The following is a 27,966-nucleotide window of genomic DNA, read 5'->3' as shown; positions in this document are numbered from 1 at the left end:
AATGTCCCTATGCCTCTGTAGAGACGTCTGAGCCTGATGCAGAACCAATAAATTTTAGAATTTATTAAATCTCTACATAAATACCTAGGGCAAATATTGCAGACTGTCACAGCAGAGGAAGAATGATAAATTACAATCTTGCCTGAGTTATGAAGCCCATAATAAAATAGATCTATAACAGAGGGGACAACAGGAGACCATACAGCCCACCGCCTAGGAAACAGGGACAAAGGCTTGGGAAAACAAAACAGAAAACACAGGCAGGGGACAAGGATAGCTGTTTCAGCTGCAGTGGCAGCCTAGAGGGATCAGTTAAGAAGGCCTGAGCTATCCTGGCCTCTGAAGGGTGGTAGCTATTATTTTGTTTCCCAAAGAAAACAGGAGTGAAAAACTTAATTTTCTCAGATTAGACTGATTAGAGTAAAAGGATTTTTATAAAGAAACCATTTTGCATTGGGTGTCTTAGTTTGGTTTGGGCTTTTTTTTTTTTTCCTTCTCTCCCGAGGGAATACTGAGTGCTTCCAAAGTTACCTATTAATTTAAAAAGAAAAAGTTATTTATATCAAGCCTATTCCTAAATAGAATTTAGGTCAACCTACAATAAAAAGTGTAAACAGAGCAAAACCATGAGCCAGTTATAGAATTCACCTGGAGAGAAAAAATTTATAAATGGACAATGGAGAAGGAAGCAATTGATTCTACCAGGAACATTACACATAGGACAGCTGCTACAGCTGATTGTAAAAGTGAGTTCTGAGATTCCTGGAAGCCAGGGCAAAGACAGCAACGGACTGATTCTCTAGTTCTCATTTTCTCAATAAGGAAGCAAGCAGGACTAGGACATACATTTCGTTTCCCCAGCCCTGAGTGGAATGGGGGAAATGTCTTTACGTGGTGTAGTGTCTTTATCAGCAAAGGTGTGCATCCCCGTATGGACCACCACAGCCTGCACGAGAGCCAAGGGAAGAGGAAGTGAGAGAGAGAAATAGGGCCGAGGGGGAAATAAAAGAGGGAGGGAGCGAGGAAGAGAGAATGAAAATATGATGTAAAAACAAAACACAAACCAGACCTCTGATTGGGTCTTCTGGATTTTGGCCAGTCCTCTTTCCCTTTAATGAGGCTATATTCCCTGAGATGGTGTGGAATGTCCAGGTGATCTGTATGGAGGGAGATGGCTGGTGGTATGTGTGCACCTGTGACCACAATCATGTCATAATCAACCTTGAAACTGTAGCGCATACCTGGAGGCAGCATCAGGAAGGATCTAGAACATGGGCACTGGGGCTTAGCGGCCCTGAATTCCAGTACTGGCAGAGACTCTTACCTGCTGGGTAACTCTGTGCAGACGACCTACCTTATCTGAGCCTCAGACCCTCAACTGTAACGTGTATGTGTAGACGCAGTGACATTCCTCACCTCATTCTACGCATGATGTTGTTTTAACACAAAGTCAAATCAAATGACCAGTGTATTCAGCCTCATGTAAGTTTCCAGCAGAGGTGCCTACTCAGGACATGTTCTGGTGTTTTCTCTCCACTCCTCACCCCTCCACTGGGGCAGGTAGCATTTGGCAAATCAGAGGCCACTTTAGTCCTGGCTCTTGGACAAGGTGCCCAGGCCTGACCACAGCCCTGGGTGATCACCTCATCTGTTGCCCTCTGTCCTCCATTTACAGAGCTTTGATGCCCAGAAGAAACTGCCCTCTGAGTTCTTCTGGAAAAATGCTTCCCTGAGTCGCCCTGTGACGTTTCTCACAGAGAAGGAAGTGAGCCAGGAACTGTGGCTGGAGCCAGGGATGTACGTGATCGTGCCCTGCACATCTGAGGCCCGGCAGGAGTCTGAGTTCGTCCTCAGAGTCTTCTCCAGGAAGCACATCTTTTAGTAAGGGCCAATCCTCTCCCGGACATTGGGGTCCACTTGGGCCAAGGGAGGGCAAGTAAGCGGAAAATGTGGAGGGGTCTCTGTGACCACACAGAAGAGAGACAGGGTGAGCCCGAGAGCAGGGCCGCTCTCTGCATGGAGACACCTTCACTTTTTCCTCCCTGCTCTCCTAACAAATGAACACTCTGCTAGAGAAAAAGCTAGAAAGGCCTGGGCCCTGCCCTCCAGGAGCTCAAAGTCTGGAAAGGACATAGATATGTGAGCAGTTATTTATGTGGCACTTTGTCTGGGGCAAGTGTTTATTTGCCCAGGGTGTTAGGAGAACATCAAGGAGGAGCATTTGAGCTAACTTTCCACGGTCCTGGGGGAAGCAGGGGTTGCTTCATGGAGGTGGTGATTCCTACAGGAGGCACTGGGCTTGTTCAGATGAGGGAGGCTGTCATCAACTATTGGGCTCAGACAATTCAATATACATACACCCCAGCCGAACTTATAACAGGCCTACCTTAGGTTTAGTTCCAGACCACTGCAATAAAGCAAATACTTCATTAAAGAGAGTCACAGGGGTTTTTGGTTTTCCAGTGTGTATAAAAATTATGTTTATACTGTATTGTAGTATTGTGCAATAGAATTGTGTCAAAAAAAAAAAAACAAACCCAATGTGCATACCTTAAGTAAAAAATACTTGATTGCTAAAAAATGGCAACTATTGTCTGAGCATTCAAGGAGTTAGAATCTTTTGCAATAATAACAAAACTGATCACAGATCACCATAACAAATAAAACAATAATGAAAAGTTTGAAATATTGTGAGAATTACCAAAATGTGACAGAGACACACAGTGAGTGAATACTGTTGGAAAAATGGCGCCCATAGACTTGCTCAACACAGGGTTGCCGCCAACCTTTAATCTGTGAAAAATACAATAAAGCGAAGCACAGTGAAATGAGGTAGGCCTGTATTTTGCCAAGGATTGTTTTGACATGACTGCCCTTCAGTACTTAGGACCCAGTTCTTTTTCCTTCATGTTTTGGGCGTAGGTAGTTTAACTTGGTCCTGGGTCTCACTGCCTTATGAGACCTCTGAGCCTTAATGTGTGACTGTGTGTAGTTAGATGAAGGTGCGGGGGAAGGGGGAGGAAAGGGCACATGGGGTCGGGGTGGGGGGCTCATCTTGAGCAAATGCAGGGGGTGAGAACGCAGGGCAGGTGGAGAAGTACCGCCAAGTGCTGAGCTGTGTGCCAGACTTCACACTTCAAGGGCAAGTGGGGCATGAGGTGGAGCCGGGCAAGGCCCGCGTGGCGCATTAGCTAAGGAACTGGGAAGATGAGGGAGGGTATTGGCCAAAAGATTCCCAAGGCTATCCCCAAGAAATAAGTCTGTCTTTTCTCCCCTCTCAGTGAAATTGGCAGCAATTCCAGTGTCATCTTCTCTAAGGTGAGTTTTCAGGTGGATTTCCACATGACTGGATCTGTTCACAAAGCTGGGGGGGCAGGTTTCTCCCCTCATGTTTAGGGTTTAGGGGGAAGAGGTCCACAGATCCTGCAGGCCCTACTCTGTGGCACACATATGCATGCTCAGTCGCTTCAGTTGTGTCCGACTCTTTGCGACCCTATGGACTGCAGCCTCCGTCCATGGAATTCTCCAGGCAGGAATACTGTAGTGGGTTGCCATTTCCTCCTCCAGGGGATCTTCCCAACCCAGGGATCGAACTGGAATCTCCTTGTCTCCTGCGTTGTAGGCAGATTCTTTACCGCTGAGCCACTGGGGAAGCCTTCTATGGCACATATATTGTGTTATCTATCTATCATGCCCTGAAAGTCCTCAGATTCTGCTGTTTTTGTACCAGGAGAACTGCCCTTCTGATCAGGTCCTTGGTCTTGAAGGCCCAGAGCCCTTGTGCATGAGTTACACATCCATGCTCTTATTTCTCTCTACCTGGTGTTTCTTCTGCCCCTTTCATGGTTTGCTACTTCTCCCAAGCCACTGAGGGTTAGAGAAACAAGGGGTGTGTGTGAAGGCTATGGTAGAAAATTTAAAGCAGTGCTCAAGGTCAAGTTTATAGATTTCAGAGGCCTGGGGGCCATGACCCATTAGTGTATGCATGAGAGTCCATTTGTTCAGGGAATGACCTTGTCCTTCTGTATGTCTGTTTCTATAGGAAATTGTAGACCAAAGTGAAGGGAAGGATGAATTCTTCACCAAACTCTTTGAAAAGGTAAGTTGACCAGGGGAGGTAACGAGGAGCAGGGGAAGCTGGGGAGCTTCTAATTTCATGAAGAATGGGTTTGTCTCTGCTTGATCCTGTGTTTAAGTTGTGATTTAAGGCTTCCTAGTCCCCAAATTGCCACTTTCCAGGAAAGCCCTCAAGTTTTTAGACAAATGAATAGAGCCATTGTTTTCAGAAGCCTCTTATATAATGCATATCTGCTCTTGGAAGCTACCTTGATTTGCTGTGGGAGAAACAACTTCAATTTTTAAACCCTGAAAAAATGGAACATGGCAGGGGTGAGACTCAGTGTTGGGAGGGGAGGGTGGGGTGTGGCCATGACGAGCCCTGGGGTGTCTGGAGGAGGGAAACCCAGGGAGAAAGACCCCGTGGGTGGTCCCCTGTGGAGGATGGGACTGGTAAGAGGACTGGGGAAGAGGAAGGTTACCCACCTGTTAGCCTTTCAAGTTCTTTCCTTGGGCTGACCCAGGTCTGAGCACCAACAGAAAGCCACCCCATTCTTAACTTGTAGGACAGTAAACCCAGTTAGGAACAGGGCAAGAAATCTGGGTCTGACATCTGAGAGATGTCATTTAAAACTGGAAGAACATGAACTTCCTGCATTAGTAACACTCCTGATTTAATTCACAAGTTGCCTGCCTTCCCATCTTTTCTCATTTTTCACACTGGCATTTGCTTAGTGTAGTCATAGAGGCTACATCAAAATCTGTGTAATGTTTTTAAGAATTTTCCTCCATGCCAGGGGTTTCCAAACATTTTCTGCTGCAGTCCTTTTATCAAAGGGAATCTCATAGAGAATCCTAAGATATATAAAACAGATAAATATAAACAGGTATCATAACCATTTTATAAGTTCAAATTTATGGTACTTACATTTCATTAACATATTTTAAAGTCAAATGTCCATGTAAAGAGTGGCTTCTGATGAAGTCTAGAATGGAAATCTGGACTCTTGGCTAAGGATAGTTAAATAAGAATAAAATTGAAACTCAATTGCTAAACTTTTGCAGCATCTCTATAGAACCCAGTTTGAGAAACACTTCTATTTGTCTACCTCTTAAGAGTCCTGCCCTGCTGGGGCAGTCTGAATTTGACACTCAGTTAAACTGTTGTTGAAGTTCTTATGAAATTTTGGATTTAATTATATGTCTAGTCACGTCCTTATGTATAAGAAAACAGTGTCACTTATTCTGCCCAGAAATGGCATATGTGCTGTGCTAAGCAGATGTGGGAGAGGCTTTTCCCAGCCTTGTTTATCTGTGGGTTCATCTAATGAGCCTTCAGGAATGATGATTTTCTCCCGACCCTCTGCTTCCACTTCAGTATCCAGAAATAAATGCGATCCAACTGCAGAATATCCTGAACCATATGCCCTGGTCAGGTGAGTATTTCAGTCATTCCTGTTGGACTCAGGGGACACAACTTTTCTGAACTCTGGGTCTGCTTCTCTTTCTCCTGGTGGGCCATGTGAATGCCCACTGGTCTCCCCAGCAGCTGTGTCCTACACCAGGGTGGGTCGTGTGTTCAGACAGAGGTAGAGGAATTTATGCAGCTTGGGAAAATAGTTCTTTTTTTTTTTTTCTTAGTTGGGTGTGTAGAGATACATGGTAGAGAAAATAAAGATTTCTGCTAGTTTGCTAGTTTGAGAAGAATAGCTGAGTATTCCTTTCTTGGCTTAGAAAGTCCATGTGGAAGAATAGCACTCATTTCTTCAACTCAGCAAATAAATAAGTATTGGTAGCTTACCAGGGAGATCTCTGATGAGCTCATATTTAAATTGATTAACCTACAAAAATCTGATAGAAGGGAGCACATCACACAGGAGAACTTCCATGTGGATGCCTTTGTGTGAAGCCTGGCATAAATCATCAGGAAAGCTTAAAGCCCATCTAAAAGTATTTTATATGTAGATTTTGAATGAGAAGAACATAATTTCTCCAGGCAAGAGAATGAACCTTAAAATGAAAAAAGTAAACCAAACAGTTGAAGGGTATTTGATTGCTTCTCTTTTATATGAAGCCAAGACTTCAAACCCAAACAAACTCCGAAATTGTATAATTTCCAGATGGTTTCTCAAAACCACACTCAAATATCATAAAAGAGCCAGAAGGCGAGGCTCTAGAAATGATAGAATATGAGATGCACCCCCTCCCTACTCCTCATCAAAAAAAAAAAAAAAAATTATATGGAAATTATCTAAAAGAGATGGCTTCTGCATGTTTAAATTTTTAAAAGAATGGATGGACACATTGCTTTCATTTATTCCTATGACAGCGTTTCTGGTGGACAGATCAAAGAGCTACTATAGATTTTGGCAAAATAGTTGGTAAAGTCTCCCATAACAAGTGATGAAGTGGGGGTTGGAAAGTAGCAATATGATTCAAAGTTTTAGCATCAATCCCAAGAGTTATATAAATATGAAACCAGAGGGATAATTCTATGTTATGGATCAGAGTCTACATGTTTAGATACTTAGATGAAGCACTGTATTCTGCCCTTGGTCCCCCTACACATCCTCAGCTTTTATCAATGGCTTGGAAGAAGACAGGACAAGAAGGCTTATCAGATCTGCAGATGGCCCAGAGCTGGGAGGAATCATTAATAGACAACAGAATTGAAATTCAGAATGTTCACCACAAGCTGTGCCCAAGCCAAAAAGATGAAATGCAGTCAGGGTGATAATTAAAAACTGCCATTTTGTAATTTTTAAAAAATTGGTTGCACAAGTTCATAACAGAAGAGACCTCATCTTTGTGGCAGTTTATTTGAGAGATATCTGGTTAATTTAGTTGACCTTGGGCTTAACATGTGCTAATAGTTTTAAGTTGCTGCTAAATAAGCTAATCCAAATTCAGGCGGTATTTAATGGAAGCTTTAGATGTGTGTTTTTGAAATCATGTTCCAAGAAATGTTAGAAACCAAAAGGTTTTAGTGAGTGTTCCATGAAATAAAAAGGGTTAGGTTCTATGGTCAACTGTGCTTAGGAAATTAGGCTTTCGTGAGTGTTCCATGAAATATAAGGGGTTACGTTCTATGGTCAATTGAGCTTAGGTAATTCTGCATTAAACAAAATTTCAGTGTTGACTCCTCTATACCAGTCACGTGCTAAGGTACATGATAATGGAGAAAAGGCTTGTAGATACAAAATATTTCAAATGTATTTGAACTCAAAACCCTTTCTCTGCAAAACATTTTCCTTGGAACCTAATTTGGGAAATGCAGACTGAAAATTTTGGAAGTGATAGGCCCACTGTACTCTGCTTAATCCAATTGCAGCTGCAGGAATGTGTTCCAGTCTTGGTATCACATTTTAGGAAGAAGCTGGCAAAGCATAGCTCATGGAAGAGGGAGGTGAGGGTTTAGAAACCATGTCATCTGGGGAAGCGTTGGAGAAATGTTTAGATATTTAGAATGGAGGGGAGATGTCGAGGAGAGGACAGATAGTTATTTATGCTTTTCTGGAGGTAGAACTAGGACTAGTGAATGAATGAGAAAAAAGGTTCCTTTGGAGTTAAATGAGAAATTTCTCCCGACTTGGAGCTATGGGTTCAAGTGAAAAAGAGAGGTCCCATCGCTGATAGGAGCACTGTCAAGATGTCTGAGGCTGTCTCCCAGTTTGGGTGGGAGCTTGAGCAAGTTGCTCTTTCAGGCTGGGTAGTCTGTGACTAGCTGGCTACCTGCCTCTGCCACTCCCCCAGTTACAAAATGTCACCCCTCTGCCACTCCACCAGGTACAAAGGGCCATGTTCATCTGTCCCACTGTGTAAGCCAGAATGTTCTCTGCAGGGTTTTACTGCTTTCCTTGGGGGTAGGAATCACCCCCTGCACCCCCACCCGCCAAGCCTTCTCTCTCTGTCTCCACTGCTCTTATTCTCCCCACCCCCAACATAAATGATGCTCCTTGGAACCCATGGAGGGTCTAGACAGCACTGCCTCTTCCTGTTTGGAAAAAGGGCCATGCAGTCCCAGGGCCACTCCCATGTAGACTCTTTCTGTTCCTTCACAGGTCTAGGAAGCAAACAGCCTTTCTTCAGCCTTGAGGCCTGTCAGGGTATCCTGGCTCTGCTGGATGTATCCTTCCAGGTTTGTGGGTAGATGCATTCTGCTGTTGGAGAGCTTTGCCCTGGAGCCAGACTGCCTGGGGTTGATACCCACTAAACTAGGGCTCTGATGAGTGACAAAGTCCTCATGTGTAGCCTGGGGGTGGTGTTAAAGCCTATTCTGTAGGATTGGTATGCAAATAAGATAAAGTGCTAAGGACAGAACTGTCACTGAGTCATTGAATAAGTGATCAATATCCTAGTGGCTCAGACATAAAGAATCTGCCTGTAATGCATGACACCCAGGTTCGATCCCTGGGTCAGGAAGATCCCTGGGAGAGGGCACGGCAATGCAATCTAGGATTCTTTCCTGGAGAATCCCATGGACAGAGGAGCCTGGCAGGCTATAGGCCATAGCGTCTCACAGAGTCGGACATGACTGAAATGACTTAGCACGCATGCATTGTTATTAATAACAATAAGTTTATTTCCTAAGAGTGAGGATGAAGCAGCTGCAGGGTGGTGGATAGTAACACTTCTCTGGATGACAAGAAGCTTTTAAAGGAGCCTCAGGGTTCTGAGTTTTCCTTTTGCTGATGGGGCAGCAGCTGCCCCCATTTATAGATTGGGAAACCAGAGCTTGGAGTTCAGTGACCTGCCGAGAACTCAGTTTTCCTTATTCTCAACCCTGTGATCTTTCTAGCAAACCTTCTGCTTTTCTAAGTGGACAAGTTAACTGGAGTTTAATTACCCACACTACAGAGAGGCATGTAGAATGGATAGTGTGAAGAGGGTTGCAAATACAAAGAATCTTGTTAGCAACTTTGCAGAGGCCGGGGGTGATGGGGGATGGTGGTCAGGTGTGCAGGCTTTGGGACAGGTCCCAGCCTTGTCACCAGATGTATGGACTTGGACCAGATCATACTCGCTGAGCTCTCATTTCATCATCCATAGCAGGGGGCAGTTAGTACTTACCCCAACTGCTAGGTGAAAATGAAGTTTCATAGGTCAAGTGTGTAGCTCAGCGCTAGGCCCACCTAGCACTAGTCAGGGCTCCAATAGAGCAGGCGTGTGGTGGGATTTTTAACCCAGTCTCTCTGATGTGGGGGGACTTGGACATGGTCTGCAGAGCCAACCATTCAGCTGTTAACTTGTCACAAAATGTCTAGATATAAAAGGCCTCCTCATCTACCCTTGTGCCTGAATCCATCCATAAGTTAGTTTTAACAACAGTGATAAAATATTTACATGTTTTATTTAAACTGTATCAAATCGGCCTCATCAGAACACCCTGTTTCACTAAATGGAAGCTGTTGTCACCACCATCATCCCCACCTCTCCTCCCAGCATTGCCGAGTTCCAACTCTTTCTGTCCTTTCCTAGCAGGGGCCAGGGAGCCCTGGGCTGGACAGACCAGCCAGGGGAGGCCAGCTAGGGTTGTCCGACATTGACTGTGGTGTCCCAAATTGCCCGCGGCTCTGTGGAGGGCCCATCACTGCCTCCAGAAGTGGGCATGAAACTTCCGTGGGGGCTTTGACCTTAACCCTGCTATCAGCTTAACGCATCCGGCACTGTGAGTATCCAGGAATTCAGGGACCTGTGGAAGCAGCTGATGTTCTATCAGGTGAGAACAAGTGTTTAGCCTGCCTCCCGCAGGATGGTGCATAAATGGCAATTCTGCAGAACTTATAAAAGACTCCTCTCCCTTTCAGCCCTTTCTACTGTTAGGTAGTTAGAATAGGAAACAAGAGTCCAGAATGGTGATGGCTAAAAGACAAGGAAGGGAAAAGTCCGCAAAAATAGAACAAAGAAAGGTCCAAGGACCGGAGTGAGGACCTCAGGTAGAACAAACAGCACTCCTGGCTAGCCCAATTTACATAGGGCAGGCCCGGGGTGGGGGGTGGGGGGAGGAAAAAACATATAAAAAGAGGAGCCAAAGGGCTGGGTCTCCCCCTCTCTTCTCTTTGCATCTTTGGGTCGGCATGCCCTCACACCTCGAGGGTGTATTTTCTTGCTATTTTCTAAATAAAATTGAGCTGTAACACGGAGCTGTAACACTGATCTGTCTGAGAGCTATAACAGGGTCTGTTCGAGACCTGAGAGCTATAACACGGTCTGTCCAAGACCTGAGAGCTATATAGCACGGTCTGTCTGAGAGCTATGATATGCCGAGGGCTCTAATGTCCGTCACTTCAAATTTTTGTTGAGACGAGACAGAACCGAGAATACACTCGCCTGACACCACCCAACCACTCACCCAGTCTTCCCAAGTGTCCTTTGAGTGTTTCTTCCTTTCCCTCCCAAACCCAGAGAGCCTGCTGCAATCATCTTCTGAATTTTGAAAGTGACATCTGATCACGTTGCCTCCTTCCTTACCTAACTAAAAGCAAGAGACTCTCTGTGGCCTTCAGATCAAGTTCACACCCCTTAGCATGGCCTTTAGAGTCCTTCATAAATTGGCTCCCACCTACTTTTCCAGTCAGTGCTCACAACTCTCCTCCTGTCTCCTGAGTCATCAGGTTGGAAGCCCTTCAAAATTTGGATAATTTGCTTAGATTAAGCATGTTTATTTGTATCCTGTCTCTCCATCCTTCATGACAGAAAGACTGCCCCCTCTTACAGCCTAAAGGACAACTGGGACAGGGGGTGGGATCCCGGCCAGGAGACCCCAGCCTGTTCTTGTCTGGGCAGCTAGTGAAGATGGAGCCTCATGCTTACTAGCAGTCCTGCAGGCTTGATGCTGGGGGGCAAGGGGTTCTCAGCGGGTGCTTGGAGATGGCTGGCTTCCTCAGCTTTTGCTTTGTGTTCTTCCCAGGAGGTTTTCCACAAGCAAGACACTAACCGGTCAGGATCCCTGAATTGGGCCCAACTGAGGGCTGCCATGAGGGAGGCAGGTAGGCACACAGCAGGCGGGGAGTGAGGCTGGGGGTGGGACAGGGGTGGGGCAGGGGTGCGTGACGTCCTAGTGGTGGTTCAGTCACAAAGTTGTGTCTGACTCTTGTGACCCCGTGGACTGCAGCCTGCCAGGCTCCTCTGTCCATGGGATTTTCCAGACAAGCATACTGGAGTAGGTTGCCGTTTCCTTCCCCAGAGGATCTTCCTGACCCAAGAATCAAACCTGGGTCTACCTGCATTGCAGACAGATTCTTTACTGACTGAACCACTAGGGAAGCCTGCAGTCATTCTAAAGATCAGGGTTACTCCCTGAGTTCAGAAGCCCAAAGATAAGTATCTGTGATTAACTAAAACATGGGTTATTACCAGTATGCTCACAGCTAACATTTGCTGAGGTCTGGCACACCCACACTTTAGTCTTTGCCAGCACCTAGACATAATCCCCACTTTGCAGAGGAAGAAATAGCAGCTCAGATAAGTTAAGTCACCTGGGGCTTACCTCCAGGACTCCCAGACTCCAAAACAGATTCTCTTGACCACTAAGCAGACTGTCTCCTGCCTGGAAGGCCAGTAACCCGCGTGATCAAGAGATCCTCCTGGTTGCCTAGGGGACAGGGACAGAGAATGGAGAGAAAATAAGATTAGTAAGATAAGTAATTAATTCACAATGAACCCTGTCAAAGAAGACCCCGGGCTATTAGGAATCAGGTCCTGGAGATGGAGGGACAATTTAGGGGCGTCAGGTGGGAGGGGAGCTGGGTGTGTGGTCCCAGCACCCACAGCTGGAGCCTATGTTCCCTACAGGAATCGTGCTCAGTGATGATGTCTGCCAACTGATGCTTATCCGCTACGGCCGCCCCGACCTCCAGATGGACTTCGTCAACTTTGTCCACTTGATGCTGCGTGTGGAGAACATGGAGGGTGAGCTGGTAGGAAGGAGGGTGGACCCGGGCTTCCTCTGCTCTCCCCGTGGATTGCCCACCTGTCCCCAGCTCAAGCAAAAAGAGGACGGCTGCCTGTGCAGGGAACTCTGGGGATGCTGGCTCTGTTTCTGTGAAACCTGGCTGCATCTCCCCAAACTCATGGATGCCTTGCCTGTTCCAGGGCAGAGGTGTGGGGTGGCTTGCTTAGAACAAGTGTGGCGCGTGTGGTTGCACTAAGGCCAAAATTGAGTTCCCGGGTGAGGGGATGCATGGTCCCTTATGTTTCCAACACACACACACTAACTGTGTTCCTTTCTGCTGCATTTTCACAGATGTCTTCCAAAACTTGACCCAAGATGGCAAAGGGATATACCTCCAGAAGCCAGAGGTAAGACCTTCTCCACGGGATTGAGTCTCGTCATTTTAAAGAGTGGTGGTCAGTGTGGGTCCAGGGTCTTGTGAAGGAGAAGGGTGCTGGGGACCCTTTGTTCTGCTGAGTTCAGGAGGCAGCACTGCATTCATTCATTCAGGCATTGTTCTGATGGGGCACCCGCTGTGTGCCAGGCACACGGGAAGGTACAAGTGTTTGTTGAATGATTGAAGTGATATGCTGAGGGGAAAACAACACTGTGTCTGACACTGATTATCTTCCCTGATGACTCAGGTTGTATGGATTTACTGAGCACCTTCTATGGGCCAGATGTGGTGTTAGATGGTGTTTGCTGCATAGACGTTGGTGTCTGGAGTTGAATCATTTGCCCTTTCCGTCTCAAACATTCTCTGGGACTTCCCTAGAAAGCCAGTGGATAAGACTCTGTGCTTCTACTACAGGGGGTGCAGGTTCGATCCCTGGTCAGAGAACTAAGATACCACATGCAGGGTGGTCAAAAAAATAAAACACATTCTCTGTTTGAGCTGCTTAGAAAGGGATTGATAAAAGCTGGGGTTTCTCTCTTGATCCAAGATGTCCATTTTATGGAATAACCTTCTAAGATATAGAAGGTTCCCTGGTGGGCTTCCCTTGTGGTTCAGCTGGTGAAGAATCTGCCTGCAAGGTGGGAGACCTGGGTTGGATCCCTGGGTTGGGAAGATCCCCTGGAGAAGGGAAAGGCTACCCGCTCTAGTGTTCTGGCCTGGAGAATTCCATGGGCTGTATAGTCCATGGGGTCGCAAAGAGCTGAACATGATTGACTTTCACTTTCTAAGATATAGGGACCCACAGCGTGTGTCTACCCTCAATCACTCCCATGTTTGAGTATGAAGGTGGGATGCAGCTAGAGAGGCAATGGTTTTAGAACTCCTGAGCCCATCCCCAAGCAAAGGTCCCCAAGACCACCTCCTGATCTCAAGCAGTCCTTCCATAGCAGACTCAGCACTGAGAGAGCAGGACAACGTCAGTGTGGCAATCGACACAGGATAGCCCACTGCTTGAGGAGGCTTCTAAAAAACAATGTGCTATCAATAACAGAATAGACAGTTACAAGCCACAGTACCCCTTGTAACCATCTGTGGGCAAATCATGTTACAACTCTGGGCCTCAGCTTCCCAATATGTGAGATGAGCTGGCTGAGTGAGGTGGTCTCTAAGAGTGTCTGCAGCCCTGACCATTTCTGGTTCCCTAAGGAGATCTCAAGGTCATTCAAAGTGGTCTGAAGGGAGTAGCAGCCAACTTGTTGGGATTTCACTCTGGGGTTTTCTCTGATCCCTTTGGTAATGTCACCATTATCACCTTCATCATCACCAGCATCAGCATCACCCTTTTTATGTAATTGGCCCGGGGTGTGGCCTCCCAGAGATCCCCACTGTGTGAGTTAGAGTGACCATTCATCACACGCACATAAAGCTGTCAGACAAATGGGTTCATAAATGTAAACATGTAGAATATGCTCTAATGGATCTCTGCTGCCCAGTTGGTCCACACACCTGCGCACTGCTATCAAGAGCATGCCAAATTGAATTCATGGGGGAAAATTGCATTGTGAATTGAATATAGAATCAACCTGCATCTCTGGCTATCATCATTCACAGGCACCAGGAGAAGTCAAGGTTGATTATATTTCAGGTTGATTTATACTTACCACCAGATGGTGTGGTCCCTCTGGCTAAGCCATCCATTAATGTCCTGTCTCCATGGCTTCCCAGGAGTGAGGGGGAGGAGGCCTCAAGTCCAGTCACCAGGTGACTGAGCGATGAAGCATCCTTAACAGAATGTCAGAGATGGGTCTGAATGGACTGTAACTTGCTTCCCCGTTATTCCAGTGGCTAATGATGGCTCTGTACTGCTGAGAAGGCTGGAAGCTCACTGATCCTCACTGAGGACTCTGCATATGGACCAAGAGTGGCCTTTAGCTGAGACCAACCCACATTCAACCCGCCTACAATTCTTCAGGACCGTGTCTCCAGTCATCACGTTCTCATCTGGGAGGATGGGCAGCATACAAAAAGAGAAGTGAGGAAGTAAAGATTGCCTTGGGGTTGTCAAGAGCAGCTCTTCTCCCCAGTGACCACAACCATAAGCAGAGACATGGCTTGATTGACTCTGGGTTGGTGTGCTTACCTTTGTATGATACTGCCTCTATGGGTGTCCAACTTAAATGACCTTAGACATGCTGTGTCATCATATTTGGGGTAAGAGTCTATCTAGGTTTCAAGATCTGAAGAGGGAATGATATGTTTATAGACATATGTAAATTGGCATCTATAAACTGGTAGCAGCGTAGGCTAAGTTCTAACTGTCTGGGGGTGGAGTAGACCTATATTGCACTTTCAAGAGTACAGAAAATAATAGAACTGGCAAGGTTTGGGGGCGGGGATGGGCTGGCTCTGGCCTTTGAGGTCACTGAGTGATCTTCTGCTAACAGTATCTCCAGATAGTTGGATTTGGTATGTACGGGTAGATTTGGAACACCCAGCTTCTTAAAGGGCTTCCTGCATATGATGGGTGTCAGTCTGCTTACCTGACCTAGGGGTTATCAGGTCTACTTCAAAGAAAAACAGCAAATCCATGCTACATCATAGAGTTAGTCAGTAAACAGTCGGTATATCTGTGTTTTTTTTTTTTTTAAACTACGTTCACACCTCATTTTCATGGGATCCCTACCAACCCAGAACCCAGATGGAAAACCAGAGCATTGGCTATTTTCCAAGGCCATACATTCTATTTATAAGTTAGCAACCTAGAGCCATTCGTTAAAATTCTATTTATTATTCACTTACAAACTGTTCTAACCAACGTGACTGCCTGGTTTCCAGGCCCATAGCAGACTACAGGAGGAGGCTGAAAAGGAGGGATCAAAGGGTGTCTTTTGGCAGAACTAAAGGAAATTTGACGGCCTGGTAGATGGGCAGTACAGGAGAAGGAGGGAGCACTTTCAAAGCATGGCTCAGGGGGTAGAAAAGCATTTTATTTAGGAAAACCTTTATTTATTCCAAATGATGAAAAATATCACAGTTTGTCATAAAGCGCCATGTATACTACTACATGAGGTATTACTGATTTTATAAATAGTAATCCTGTATTTATATTCTTTTAAAGAGTTTTATGTCTATTTATTTATCAATATTTCTATCTTTAGATTCTGCCATTGTAAATATTTGGTTTAATTAAATTGTTATTGCTTTGCACCATGAAGGCAATTTTGCAGATTTTTGGGGGAAGATGGTACCATTATTCCTTTCATGACATGTGGATTGCAGAGTGATGGTTTTGCTGGTGCAGATGGAATCAACACTGAAATGAATTCTGATACAGTCCCTCTTCCAGCTTCTTGGTGATGATCTGAGATGGCCTCCTGTCACTCATGTATAACCTCCACTCCCCTGAAGTTATGTATCACTGTGTGGTGTGGTGACTCATAGATGCCCTGGGCCCTGCTGACCTCCACCCCCGATGAGTCCCTCTATGCCCCCCAAAGCTGAGTACTGGAAATGAGGGGCAAAGCCACGTCCCTACCCATGTAACCCCTTCCCATCTGCTGTCACCCAGGGCATGGGAGCAAGTAAAGCTCTAGAGCAGGATAGACTGTTGAAGGTCAGGATGAAGTCACGTTGAAGGCCTGAGTGCTGGACGTCAGTGACTTCCAGAAGTCAAAAGCCCAAGCTTGTCATGACAGGTGCAAAGTGTGCAATCCAGAAGTCCAGCAACGAAGGAGCAAGGAGCCAGCCCTCAGGTGTTAGGTGAGGGCAGGCGTCCAAAGGGTTGGGTTGTCCAGAAGACCAGCCCAAGTAGGCAGAGCATGCCAAGGGAGCCTGTCCTAAGCTTTCATATCTCAGGAGGAAAAAAAAGGATTCTGCTGATAAAAGAAAAGGGACTAAAGTACCTGCCCTGTTTATTTCTTTATTCTGGTTTTTCTTTTCTCCTTTCTCTCATGGTTTGTATAAAAGTTCAGGCGCTGACTGGGAGCTCAACCCAATGCTCTGTGACAACCTAGAGGGATGGGATGGGTGGGAGATGGGAGGGAGGTCCAAGAGGGAGGAGATATATGTATACTGTGGCTGATTCTTGTTGACGCATGGCAGAAATCAGCATAATATTATAAAGCAATTAATCTCTAATAAAAAATTAAAAAAAAATTCAGTCACCACAGAGAACCTTCCAGATTCCAGTTAAGGCCCAGGGCAGGGCAGTCAGTTGCCAACTGTACAGAGCACTACTTTCCTACTGTTGTTACTCTGGATTAGAGAAATGATTTTAGCCTCTAGGATTTCCAAGCTGATGTTTTCCCAATGAAATATAAGTTTTTATATTTAGGGGAAAAAGGCAAAAATGAGTTCCGTGGGCCCTAGGTAGGTAAGAGGAGGCCAGCTCTGTTTGGCTTGTGGATGAGCAAGCTGTGTATCCAGCTCTTGGGGAGTTCTGGTAAGATGGCCCTTTGGGGTCACGTTGCTGGCCATAGTACGTGAGTTACCCTCTCTCCCAGGGTTCTGAAGATTGAAGGGATACAAAGTCCAACAGCAATGAAAGTGGGAAGGGGTCGGGCAGGGAGAGTCTAGCTGTATGACCTTGGACCTCAGGTTACCCATTTGTAAAATGGAACCCAAAATGTTGACATTACTGGGTGATTATGAAGACTAAATAATGCATGTATGCTATAGGCACTCAGTAAATGAAGCTCCTCTTTTTCTCTTAGACAGTGCAGATTTTTTTTACAACTATTATTTATTTTTTAAAATTAATAATATATTTATTAAATATAAAAAACATAAAATATATATATAACATAAAAAACATGTCTTATGTTTTTGAGACATACTCACTTATAACAACCACTCTCCTGAAACACCCAAAGTTTCACACTCCATTTTTACTTTCTTCTTCCTCTACATCTCCTCTCTGAATGTGTTGACTGTGATTATGATTTTGACTGTTAGTCACTCAGTCGTGTCCGACACTTTGTGATCCCTGGACTGTTTGTAGCCTGCCAGGCTCCTCTATTCATGGAATTCTCCAGGCAAGAATACTGGAGTGGATTGCCATTCCCTTTTCCAGGGGAACTTCTCAACCCAGAGATTGAACCCGGGTCTTCTGAATGTGTTACTCCTTCCCTGAAGTGTGCTGCCAGGAGGTCCAGCCCAGTCTCCAATGCCAGGGATCCAACTCCAGGCACCTCTGAGAAAGGGGCCGTCTTGTAATGAAAGCTCCTCTCAAGTCAAACAGACGCAGGCGCTGCCTTCTGCTCTCCTTGAACTTCAGAAGCAGGAGAAGGTTTACTCATCAGAGCCCCAGGTTGTCAGCCAGGGGTTTTCTGGACCACAAACCAAGCAATTTCTGGAGACCATGCTGACCAGCAGTTGTTCCAGCCCTTGAAAAATACAAGCTCACAAACTTAGGGAATGGGCTTAGGGTTGCAGAGGGGAAGGATAAGGGGGAAGGGATAGGTAGGCAGTTTGGAATGGAAATGTACACAATGCTACATTTAAAACGGATAACCAACAAGGACCTACTGTACAGTGCATGGAACTCTGCTCAGTGCTATGTGGCAGCCTAGATGAGAGGGGAGTTTGGGAGAGAATGGATACATATATATGGATGGCTGGCTTCCCAGGTGGCTCAAGGTTAAAGAATTCACCTGCCCATGCAGGAGACACAGGTTTGATCCCTGGGTCAGGAAAACCCCCTGGAGGAGGAAATGGCAACTCACTCCGGTATTTTTGCCTGGAAAAAATCCCATGGACAGAAGGGCTGGCAGGGGCTACAGTCCTTGGGGTCACAAAGAGTCAGACATGACTGAGCAACGGAACACACACACACACACACACACACACACACACACACACACACACACACACACACACATGTATGGCTGGGCCCCTTCGCTGTTCACCTGAAACTATGACAACATTGTTAATTGTCTATATCTCAATACAAAATAAAACGTTAAAAAAAAAAAGCTGTGAGCGCAACCTGATTTCTCGGATGGGGCCGGGGCGGGGCTCGGGGGGCCCCTAGCCATCTGTGGCATGTACTGAGGCTGTATAGACACTAGATGGCGCCCTGTTCCCATGCTAGGGCTCCTTCCTGGGAGCTGGACTGCCACTAATATCTTCAGCCCCTATCCTGGGAAACCCTGGCTGATTTAGAGTCCTGATACCTGACTCACCTCAAAAAGCCACTTTCAGCCCCACGTGGGTTCACTCCCTTTTTCTTGTCTCCTTTTTCTGCTTAGGTTCTAGTTGTTGCACTGTACTTCATTTTACACAGCTTATTCATTTATGGGGGGGTGGGGGGCGGCGCGGAAAGCAGGCTGTGCTTCTAAACCCTTGTTTCAAATGCATCTCTCATAATGCACCCAGTTCTCTCACCCTCGGACTCCAGCGCCTGCCTTAGTGCCTAACACATGTTTGGTTTTTATTGAATGAATGGATGATTTTTGAAACAATTCAGGTGAATCCTGTCATTTAAAAAGCCAGCATCTATTCAAGTTTCTAGCTGAAAATATTAGTACATAAAGGTTGCCTAGGGACAAACGACTTTCTTCTGAAAGTTCCCTCAGATGTTATATAAGATTTAGTTGCATGCTGATGCCGAGCGCCGTTTCCTGACTAAGGGGACCAATTCGGACCACCCGTGAAAACTGTTATCAAACTCTATCTGAAAACATTTTCCACATCTTGACATTCCGGGGACTTAGGCATCATTTTCTCTTACACGTTCAGAATTCAGTGGTATTAACCAGTTGGGGAAAGTTCCAGAGACTTTTGCTTTCAGGGTGGCAGTGGCAGCTCTGTGGGCAGTGAGCGGGGGCTGGTCGTGGTTGTGGTCATCTCCATCCTAAGCCTCCATAGCTCCCCCTGCTAGCAGAAGTATATGAGGCCAGCAGTCCCACAGCCCAACACAGGCATGGAGGGGAGGCGGCAGGAGCAAGGCTCACCTAGGTGGGGGGTCTGGGTGTTTTTTGTTCTCCTGGAAGGCTCTCCAGGGGGCCTTAGATGCATTTCCTAACTTCTCAATTCAACTATTTACAAAAGTTATGTGTGCAGTTGAAGGAGGCTGGACTGTGTAACTTCTAAATCTGCCTCTGGCTGGAGATACATTTGCCAAGAGCACAGGCTGGGCTTGAAAAAAAAAAGCCTGCCTGAGCCTGGCTCCACCATTTACTAGCGTTAAGTTACCTTTGGCGAGTCGCCAATGTTTCTGTGGTCCACAGGATGGTGTGGATCACGTGTCACATGTGGTTACGATGGTGAGCTGCTTAGCACCAAGCCAGGCCTCTGCTATGGTTTACCGTGGACCCACAGGAGGGGCCGTCTCCATTCTGCAGTGGCCCCAGGATTCCCCCAGGCGTGAAGCCAAGTGGTTTCTGAACCAGAGCAAACCAGAGGCCTCAGGGCTCTGATGCCTGAAACCCAAGCTTCAGTTCTAGTTCTGCTTGGAAAACATGGTTTTCAGAGCTTTCACACAAAGAATGTTTCCCAGATTCATTTTCCTTTTGGCCGAATTAAAGGATCAAAATGATCTTTGTCTTTGTTTTGACTTCCCATTGACCTCACATCAAGTCACCCCCAAGAGGGAGTGTCATCGAGCTTGACTGTTCACTCACCCAGTTAATGGCCAACTTGCTCTTGAGCAGTAACAGGAGAGGCAGCCCAGCCAAGGCCACATGGCGGCCTCAGCAGCCTTGCTCAGGCGGAGCGGGCAGACCAGCCTGGGCCAGCCCCTCTGCTCTCTCACCCTCGGTTTCACACACACGCGGAGAAGTGGACTTGTTCAGGCCCCAGAGCAGGGCTGACTCCCATCTTGCATGGTCCAGGGTTCTCTGGGTACAGCTTGGATGGTTGATGGACATAGAACATTCTTTTCCTGGTCTTTGGCCAGGAATCAGAGGAATCAGAGATTGTTAGAGGGCCTTGGCCAGGACTTTCATGCTGGGAGGGCCGTGGTGTTCTCAGGACCCCTGCCTCTGGGTGCGGGCAGGGCGTCTGGAAGAGGGAGCTATAGGGAGCCCTTCTGGGGACTCTGGAGGTTGTGTGTATGCAATTTGGCCTGTAGGTGATACCTGGAAAGGGGCCTGAGAGACTGTCACTCAGGGTTGCTCATTGCTGCCTGGGTATATGTGTGTCTGACACCCAGGCTCCCAGAAACGATGGTTTCTTCAGATCAGGCTATATGGGGCTGGAGGCTCAGGAACTGAAAGGAATTCTGAATCCTGCAAGTTCTGCTGTGAAAGTTGGGGTCCTTAAGGGAGTAAGAATGACTCAGGAGTGGGCTAGTAAAAAGGGCAACACACCTGACCAGAAGCCAGATGATGTGAGCTTACGTCCCTTCTGCCACCAACTGGAGGTGAGGTTGGGTAGCCTTAGGAAAGTATTTGACCTCTCTGAGAATCGGTGTGGGTCATCTTCTTATTTGGGATGGTGACTCCTGCCTCCCAGGATGGTGGCAAAGATTAAGTAAGATTGGGAGTGTCAGAGGGAATTGCAAATTGTAAAGTGGGGGCTACTATTCTATTGGATAGACCTGGAGTCACGTGTGTTTGCTGGATTATTTGAGAATATTTGATTCTACTGTAGAAAATAAGGGAACCAAACAACTAAGGAGGATAGATAAAAATTAGTATAGAAACAAATGACTTGAAAGACAAATTAGAAGTAGATAAAGAGAGGGAACCACAGCGTGAATGTAGATAGGAAGGCGTGGAGATAGTGGGCTCTGAATATTCATGATTCATACTAAATATACATGAGACACGTGAAGCATCAAATATTCAGGATACGCCAAACAAACACGAGACCCATGAGGCATGAGGCACTCAGTCTTCAATCAGCTGCCCGTTGGTGACGCCCATCTGGTCCCATTCTAACCCCTAGAAATGCAGATAAGCACCTCGGCTTTCAGCTGACTAAATTGATGATCTGCAGCTGTGCCCCGCCGTCCCTGCCCGAGGCTCGCTGATAGAGCACCTGTGTGGCTGGGCCCAGAACCTTCTGTCTTTTACTCAAAGCCTCAGCTCCGGTGCTTGTGACCGTACCAGCAGCAGGAAGGGCTGATGTGGCAGATGGACGGGACGCCCAGGATTCGGTGGTGTGGTCCTTTCACAGTATCCTGAGTGTCTCTCCCCACCTTGCGTTCGCTGTGTTTTAAATTGATCCAGTCACCCATGTGAGCTGCGGCTCTGGCTTTGGTCTGTGAGCTCTTTGGCTTGGTGATCTGTTGGCAGTGGAGTTGGACGCTATCCTTGCAGCAAGGTAATCCCTCCACGACACCTGGGGCCAGAAGCGGGGACTGGGCGCTGGGGGTGGGAGGACTGCGTGCTTCCAACTCTCTAGCCCAACTGCTGAGATGCGGGTGCTGTGTCTGCATGTGTGGTGGGTGGAGGGGTCCCTCAGGACTCCCCCACACCCCCGGTCAGGTGGGCCAGCTCCCTTGCAGAGTGCTGAATGATGCCCAAGACTACACTGCGGACAGCGTCCCAGGGATCCTGCCACCCTTCTCCCCTTGTCCTAAAAGGACAGGAAGTCAAGTGACTTCAGCAACCACCTGACAGAATTTCCTGCTCTCCTCATGGGCCTGGCCAGTGTCCCAACTTTCTTACCATCACCTTCCTGCAGACTCTTCTGAACGTCATCCTGAAGAGGCTACGTGTCAGAGAGCAAAGAAAACTGGGTCAGTGTCCCACCTCAGTCACGTACTCGCTGTGAGATGTACATGAGTCACCTAAACTCTGGGCCTCAGTTTCCTCATTAGTAAAATGATGACTGACCATACACTTACAACAGCTAATGTTTATTCAATAACCCCAAGTACAAACAAGGCAGGTAGTTCTTTATTTTATTTCACTTACTTGGCTGCTCCTGCAGAGTTGCTTCAGTCATGTCCATCTCTGTGCTATACTATGGACTGTAGCCTGCCAGGCTCCTCTGTTCTTGGAATTCTCCAGGCAATGATACTGGAGTGGGTTGCCATGCCCCCCTCCTGGGGATCTCCTCAACCCAGGGATCGAACCCAGGTCTCCCTCATTGCAGGTGAATTCTGTACTGTTTGAGTCACCAGGGAAGCCCCTTACTTACTCTACTTGATTTTATTTTCTTACTTAGATTTTTTTTTTTAAGTAGACATACAGGTGCTGGCCTAGATCCTAACATATGAAGATGAAAATTTAGCTCCTGTCCTTAAGGAGGTTGCAATCTGCTTGGAGGAAAATACTAGAAAGTAGCTCAGTGTAGAGGTAAGAACATACCTGGAGAGCTCAGGTTTACTCGAGGAGTCTTGGAAGAGTTCCTGGACGATGTGGTACTTTGCTCAAAGTCAGGTCCAGGGACAGAGGTTGAGCTGGGTCAAAGGAATGGCATGGGAAAGGACCGAGGATTAGAAAGTGGATTTATCAGAAAAGGGACAAGTGTTATAATGCCAAGTGGTGTAGAGGATAGAGGGTGATTTGGAGAGATTGTTCTAGCAGCTTAGCAGAGGACAGGTAGGCAGGAGTAGAAATGGGAAGAGTTCAGAGATTGTAAGTGACCTACTCAAGGTCCACAGGAAGTGGCAGGTCCCTGTGACTCAACTCTCTCTGGGCCTTCTCCTCAGGTTTCTTAGAATCCCAGAAGGGCCTGACCCCAGGTCGGTGCCTTTCCAGACAAGTTGCTGTCAACCCCACCCTGGCAGCTGCAGATCAAGCTGTTCTGGAGAAAAGCCGCAGGGAGGCTGCCCCGTCCCACATCATGTCGTCAGACACACAGACAAAGGCCACGCTGAGGGTGTGATGGGGACGGCGTGGCTCTGGGACAGGCAAGGGCGGAGCGGCAGCCTCCCCAGAGCCTGTGCGCTGCCCAGCCATCCCTCCTCAGGGGTTTCCTGCAGGAGGTAGAGGAGAAGGAAGAGGAGGCGACTTCAAGCTGCCCCTCGTTCCTCAGTGTCGCTCCTTCAGCCAGACGGCATTTGGTTTCAGGAGCAAAAGGGGCATTTGGTGAACAAGCAAGGTCCCTACCCCACTGCCAACCCCTCTGACTCACACTACACAAGACCAGCCCTCTGAGCATGCTGAGTGGCATCAGCCATGTCTGACTCTGCGACCATGGCCTGCTAGCCTCCTCTGTCCATGGGATTCTCCAGGCAAGAATACTGGAGTGGGTTGCCATTTCCTTCTCCAGGGGAATCTTCCTAACCCAGAGATTGAATCTGTGTCTCCTACATTGCAGGAAGTTTCTTTACTGTGTGAGCCATGATTGGAAGTCCATTTATTAAGAGGCAGTGGGAGGTTGAGGAAGAGAAGAGACCAGCTCCTGTCTGGGCCTCTGAGGGGCTGTACGGTAGTGTGTTCAGGATGCAGCAGGTCAGAAACCCTGGGTCACCTGGAAGTGACCAGTCTCTGGACAACTGGGTCCCCAGTGCTTGCTCATGTCCTTGTAATGCATCCTGGAAATGCATCCACTTGGAGGAGGCTCCTTTAGGGTGGCCAGGCTTATGTCCACCCTCCAAGAAGCACCACCTCTGGGAACCTGGGAAAGCAAACAGATCATTAAATGGCTAAACAGACTTAAAGCCCAGGGAGTGAGGCAAGCCTGTGCCACTGCTGCACAGGCCTGCCGAGTGATTAAATATTTGTGCTGCCAGATGCGCACTCCCATCGTCCCCCTGGACGGCGCTCCACAACCGCGGCGGGCTCTGCCTTCCTGCTGCGCCCCCATCAGCTGTCAGTTACTTCCATCCATCTGCTGGCGCTTGTATGACATCATCTCCATCTGAACACACGGAGCGTCTGTCGCAGGCCAGCTAAGTTTACAGATCATTATATGTTGATTGCGTTTTTGAGTGGCTGCTTCCCTGAGCCTGTGGGGAGGGCCTGTAATTCACCAGGGCAAACTCTCAGTCACTGCCCCAGCCCGATTTACTCCAGGAGAGATTTCCTTTTAGACAGTTAGTTAATCCCCATCAGGAGTGTAGATTCCCATTAGTTTTGATCAAAGAGATTCTCTGTGATCTGTCTTACCCTTAAAGCACCATGTGTGTTGGTTTATTTCACTAATAACTGCTGCCTTTAATGTTGCTGGCAGCCCCTGGGAACTTACATAAATATCCTTTAAGCCAAAAACAATAGAAAGTGTGCAGGGACCTTAAGGAAGGCCAACCTTTGAGTTAAGAGTTTGGGATTTGAAACAGAAAGCTTTTCCACTCCTCAAAAATAATTCTTTTTTTTTATAAGGCAAGCAATTAAATGTTGTTAATAGGCATTTAGAAATTAATTTTTTAGAAGAAACAAAGACCTTAAAGGTCAACCCTAGGTCTTTATCTTCAAGTGTGAATTTCTGCCTCAGACCCACACATGTTTGAAGTTCCATTTGGGGAGTACCTACTTGTCCCCTGCAGCTTGGTTTCCTAATGGATTGTAAGAGCTCTCACTATTCACTCCCATTCATAAGGGAAGTGGTCTTTAAAGGAGCTCAGTTTTGCTTCAGAACTGAGGTTCTCGATTGTTTACTTGGTTTGGACAAGTGGACTCTGGGATTTGGGTAATTGACATGCTGTGGAGAAGGGAATGGCAACCCACTCCAGTATTCTTGCCTGGAAAATTCAATGGACAGAGGAACCTGGCAGGCTATAGTCCATGGGGTCCCAAAGAGTTGGACACGACTGGGCGTCTTTCACTTTCATTTTCAGAGGACCTGGTTACCTCCTCAGTGTGTGTGACCAGTGTGACCTTATATCAGATTGCCTGCGGCTTTTAATTGTACAGATTTCAGGGGCCCATAGATCACCCTCTTCATTTTAACATGTGGCACTTTCAGGGCATGGCATGTTCTCCCAGCTTATAGATGATTTTCTGTTGGTTGAACTTCAGAATGGCTGATTCTCAGGAAATGCAGGTAAAGGCACCTTCATTCACCACTTAAATCTGAAATTCTGGGGCCAAGACATGAAAGTCCAAATTTTCACACACACACAAAATCACTACAATGACTCTGATGTATGCAAAATTCTGATGTTATTCAGAACCGACTAACTTTGCTTTGCCAGATTTCATTTGTTCCCTGTTTCTTTCCAAGATGTGCTCCAGAGATAGTTTTCCAGAACACACCAGAGTCACGTAAGGTACCCATCAGTTGGGCCCTGGTAGCAGTCACCTCTTGGCATAAAGGAAAATGCTGGGCGGTGTACATTTCTGCATCCTTCCTCCTATCCCTCTTAGATCTGCACTTTCTCCAGAGCTCCCCAAAGTAAAGAGCTCTGAAGATGCCTAACGTGACCTGTTGGCAGTGTGTGGGTACCTTTCTGAGAAGAGGATGAAGTGAGCATTTAGCTTCCTGGTGCTGGCGTATACACGTTCATTTTAGGGTCTTCATCTGCTTTGGTAGATAAATCACAAACATTTCCATGAATAACTGCGTCTGTTATGCAAATTGGTTTCCGTCTGCTGGTCTGTTGAGAATAATGTTCCATAATTACAACAGTTATTTACTTATGGGCAAATCAGCTTTCCTACCACCTTCTCCATTTAGGGGAGGCCTCCAGCTGCTGGGGGAGCCTGTGTATCTGGAAGGGCTGGGGAGCTCTGCCTTTGTGGGCCTGTGGTCTGAGTTTGCAGGTCCTGAGACAGAGAAGGATCCAAATGCCATATATTACTTATTTGTACATTTATCCTAGGAGTGTTTATTGAGCACCTACTTCATGCCAAGAGCTGTGCTTGGCTAGATATTCAGAGATGAACAGACCCAGTCTTGTTCTCCATCATTCACAGTCTGGTTAAAGAAAAGTCAGCATGGTGTTCTGGTAAGGGGAGTGCAAGGGGTCATGTAAGTCCAGGGAGGATCCATAGTCCAGGATCAGGAAATGCTTCCAGGCAGAGGTGACGTTTTCTCACTTTGCTGGTCTGTCCTGCTGTTACAGATTCCTCCCAACACCAGGGAATTTTCATTCTCTGTTCCCTCAAAATTAAATGCTGTTCCTCCCTCTTTTTGGCTATCTCCTCCCATACATCTTCAGGTCTTGGCATAAACATTGCTTTCTCAGGGAGGCTTCCCCTGGCCTTACTCCCCACAAATCTAAATGATGATTCCTCTGCCGCTTTTCTTTGCTACCTTCCCATTCCTTTACAACACAATATATCTGTATCTATGTGCGTGTGTGCATGCTAAGTTGCTTCAGTTGTGTCTGACTCTTTGCAACCCTATGGACTGTAGCCCGCCAGGCTCCTCTGTCCATGGGATTCTCCAGGCAAGAATACTGGGGTGGGTTGCCATACCCTCCTCCAGGGGATCTTCCTGATCCAGGGATTGAACCCATGTCTTTGGCACCTCCTGCATTGGCAGGCAGCTTCTTTACCACTAGTGCCACCTAGGAAGCCCATTTGTATCTATGTGAGTCTTTAAATAACTGTTTATTGTTCCTACCAGCTGTAAGCTCCTAAAGGTAGATTTTCCTCTGCTGTGTATACAACTGTCTGCCACACAGAAGACACTCAGTAAATGTTGGTGGGACACGTGAATGAACTTACCCAACAAAGGCGAGTCAAGAAGCCTCTGGATCTCAGTTTGTTCCTCTGCAAAATGGGATTTAGGTATGCCTGCTTCGTAGGGTTTTTAGATAACAGCAGGACAGGATTATCTTGGATTATGCAGATGGGTCTGATGTAATTGCAGGGGTCTTTGTAAGGAAGAGGCAGGGGATCAGAGAGACAGAAGGTGATGTGGTTACAGAAGCAGAGAGAGACCAGGAGATGTTATGTGACTGGCCTTGAAGGTGCAAGAAGGGGCCACAAACCAAGGACTACAAGTTAGAAGAGGGAAGAAACAGATTCTCCCAGAGCCTTCATAAGGAAAACCCTCCCTAACCCCTCTGACACTTTGATCTAGCCCTGCAAGACTCATTTTGAATTTCTGACTTTCAGAGTTTTAAGAGAAAAAAGGTTTTTTTAAGCTTCTCTATGTGTAGTAATTTGTTACAGCAGCAATAGAAAACTAATACAAGTAGGGATCCAGTAAGATCTTGTGTGGGAAGACTCTCAGAAAAACACAAAGCCAGGAGTCATTATTAGTTTATGACAACTCACTCCTTGTTTATTCCATTTCTGTGCAGTGCTATGTAAGTTTCAGCGACGATAATGAGGCGAGATGCTTGAATAATAGCCTTACACCCCTAGGAAGGGTATTTTTTCATAGTTTATAATTGCCACAGAGCTTGAAAATCTTCCAGGTCTTATAGTTCTTAATTATGCTCTCATGCATATGTATCAATTACCCACATGCTCCTACCTAGCTTGTTACTGCAAAGATATTTTAAAATATATATATTTGGAACAGTTTCCTCTTCATGCATCTCCATCTGAAAATATCCTATGAAATATTTCACCTCCACTGCAATAATCCGTGCCGGTTGGGACATGCTTGCCAATCTTCCCCTGCATGATGCAATTAAACCTCCGCTGTTGTCTACTGCAGTCTCAAGCCTGCTCATTCTACCTGGCAGTTCTCTCCTTATAACTCTCAGTGGCTTCATTGCAGATTTGGTTCTCTGGGTTTGTGTCTGTCTTGGTGGGTATGGTCTGCAACCCAGGAAGGATCAGGGAGT

The 27,966-nt window shown here is 46.7% G+C and overlaps 1 protein-coding gene across 2 annotated transcripts in view; it reads left to right on the top strand.

Annotated features, from left to right (window-relative positions):
* Positions 1 to 14,531, top strand: part of CAPN14 (calpain 14) — a 36,799-nt gene extending 22,268 nt beyond the window's left edge. For both annotated transcript variants that reach the window (XM_061156240.1, XM_061156241.1), the window contains 10 exons: positions 1,676 to 1,881; positions 3,282 to 3,318; positions 4,043 to 4,099; positions 5,435 to 5,492; positions 8,118 to 8,182; positions 9,707 to 9,775; positions 10,967 to 11,045; positions 11,851 to 11,967; positions 12,302 to 12,357; positions 14,229 to 14,531. In XM_061156240.1, coding sequence (XP_061012223.1) covers positions 1,676 to 1,881; positions 3,282 to 3,318; positions 4,043 to 4,099; positions 5,435 to 5,492; positions 8,118 to 8,182; positions 9,707 to 9,775; positions 10,967 to 11,045; positions 11,851 to 11,967; positions 12,302 to 12,357; positions 14,229 to 14,255 — 771 coding nt within the window. In that variant the 3' untranslated portion in view covers positions 14,256 to 14,531. The remainder of the gene's footprint in view (positions 1 to 1,675; positions 1,882 to 3,281; positions 3,319 to 4,042; positions 4,100 to 5,434; positions 5,493 to 8,117; positions 8,183 to 9,706; positions 9,776 to 10,966; positions 11,046 to 11,850; positions 11,968 to 12,301; positions 12,358 to 14,228) is intronic.
* Positions 14,532 to 27,966: the final 13,435 nt, after the last annotated feature.

The sequence above is a fragment of the Dama dama genome, chromosome 11 (genome assembly GCF_033118175.1).
Source record: "Dama dama isolate Ldn47 chromosome 11, ASM3311817v1, whole genome shotgun sequence".
Lineage (NCBI taxonomy): Eukaryota > Metazoa > Chordata > Mammalia > Artiodactyla > Cervidae > Dama > Dama dama.
The sequence above is the reverse complement of the archived record's forward strand: the minus strand, read 5'-3'. Positions and strand labels throughout refer to the sequence as shown.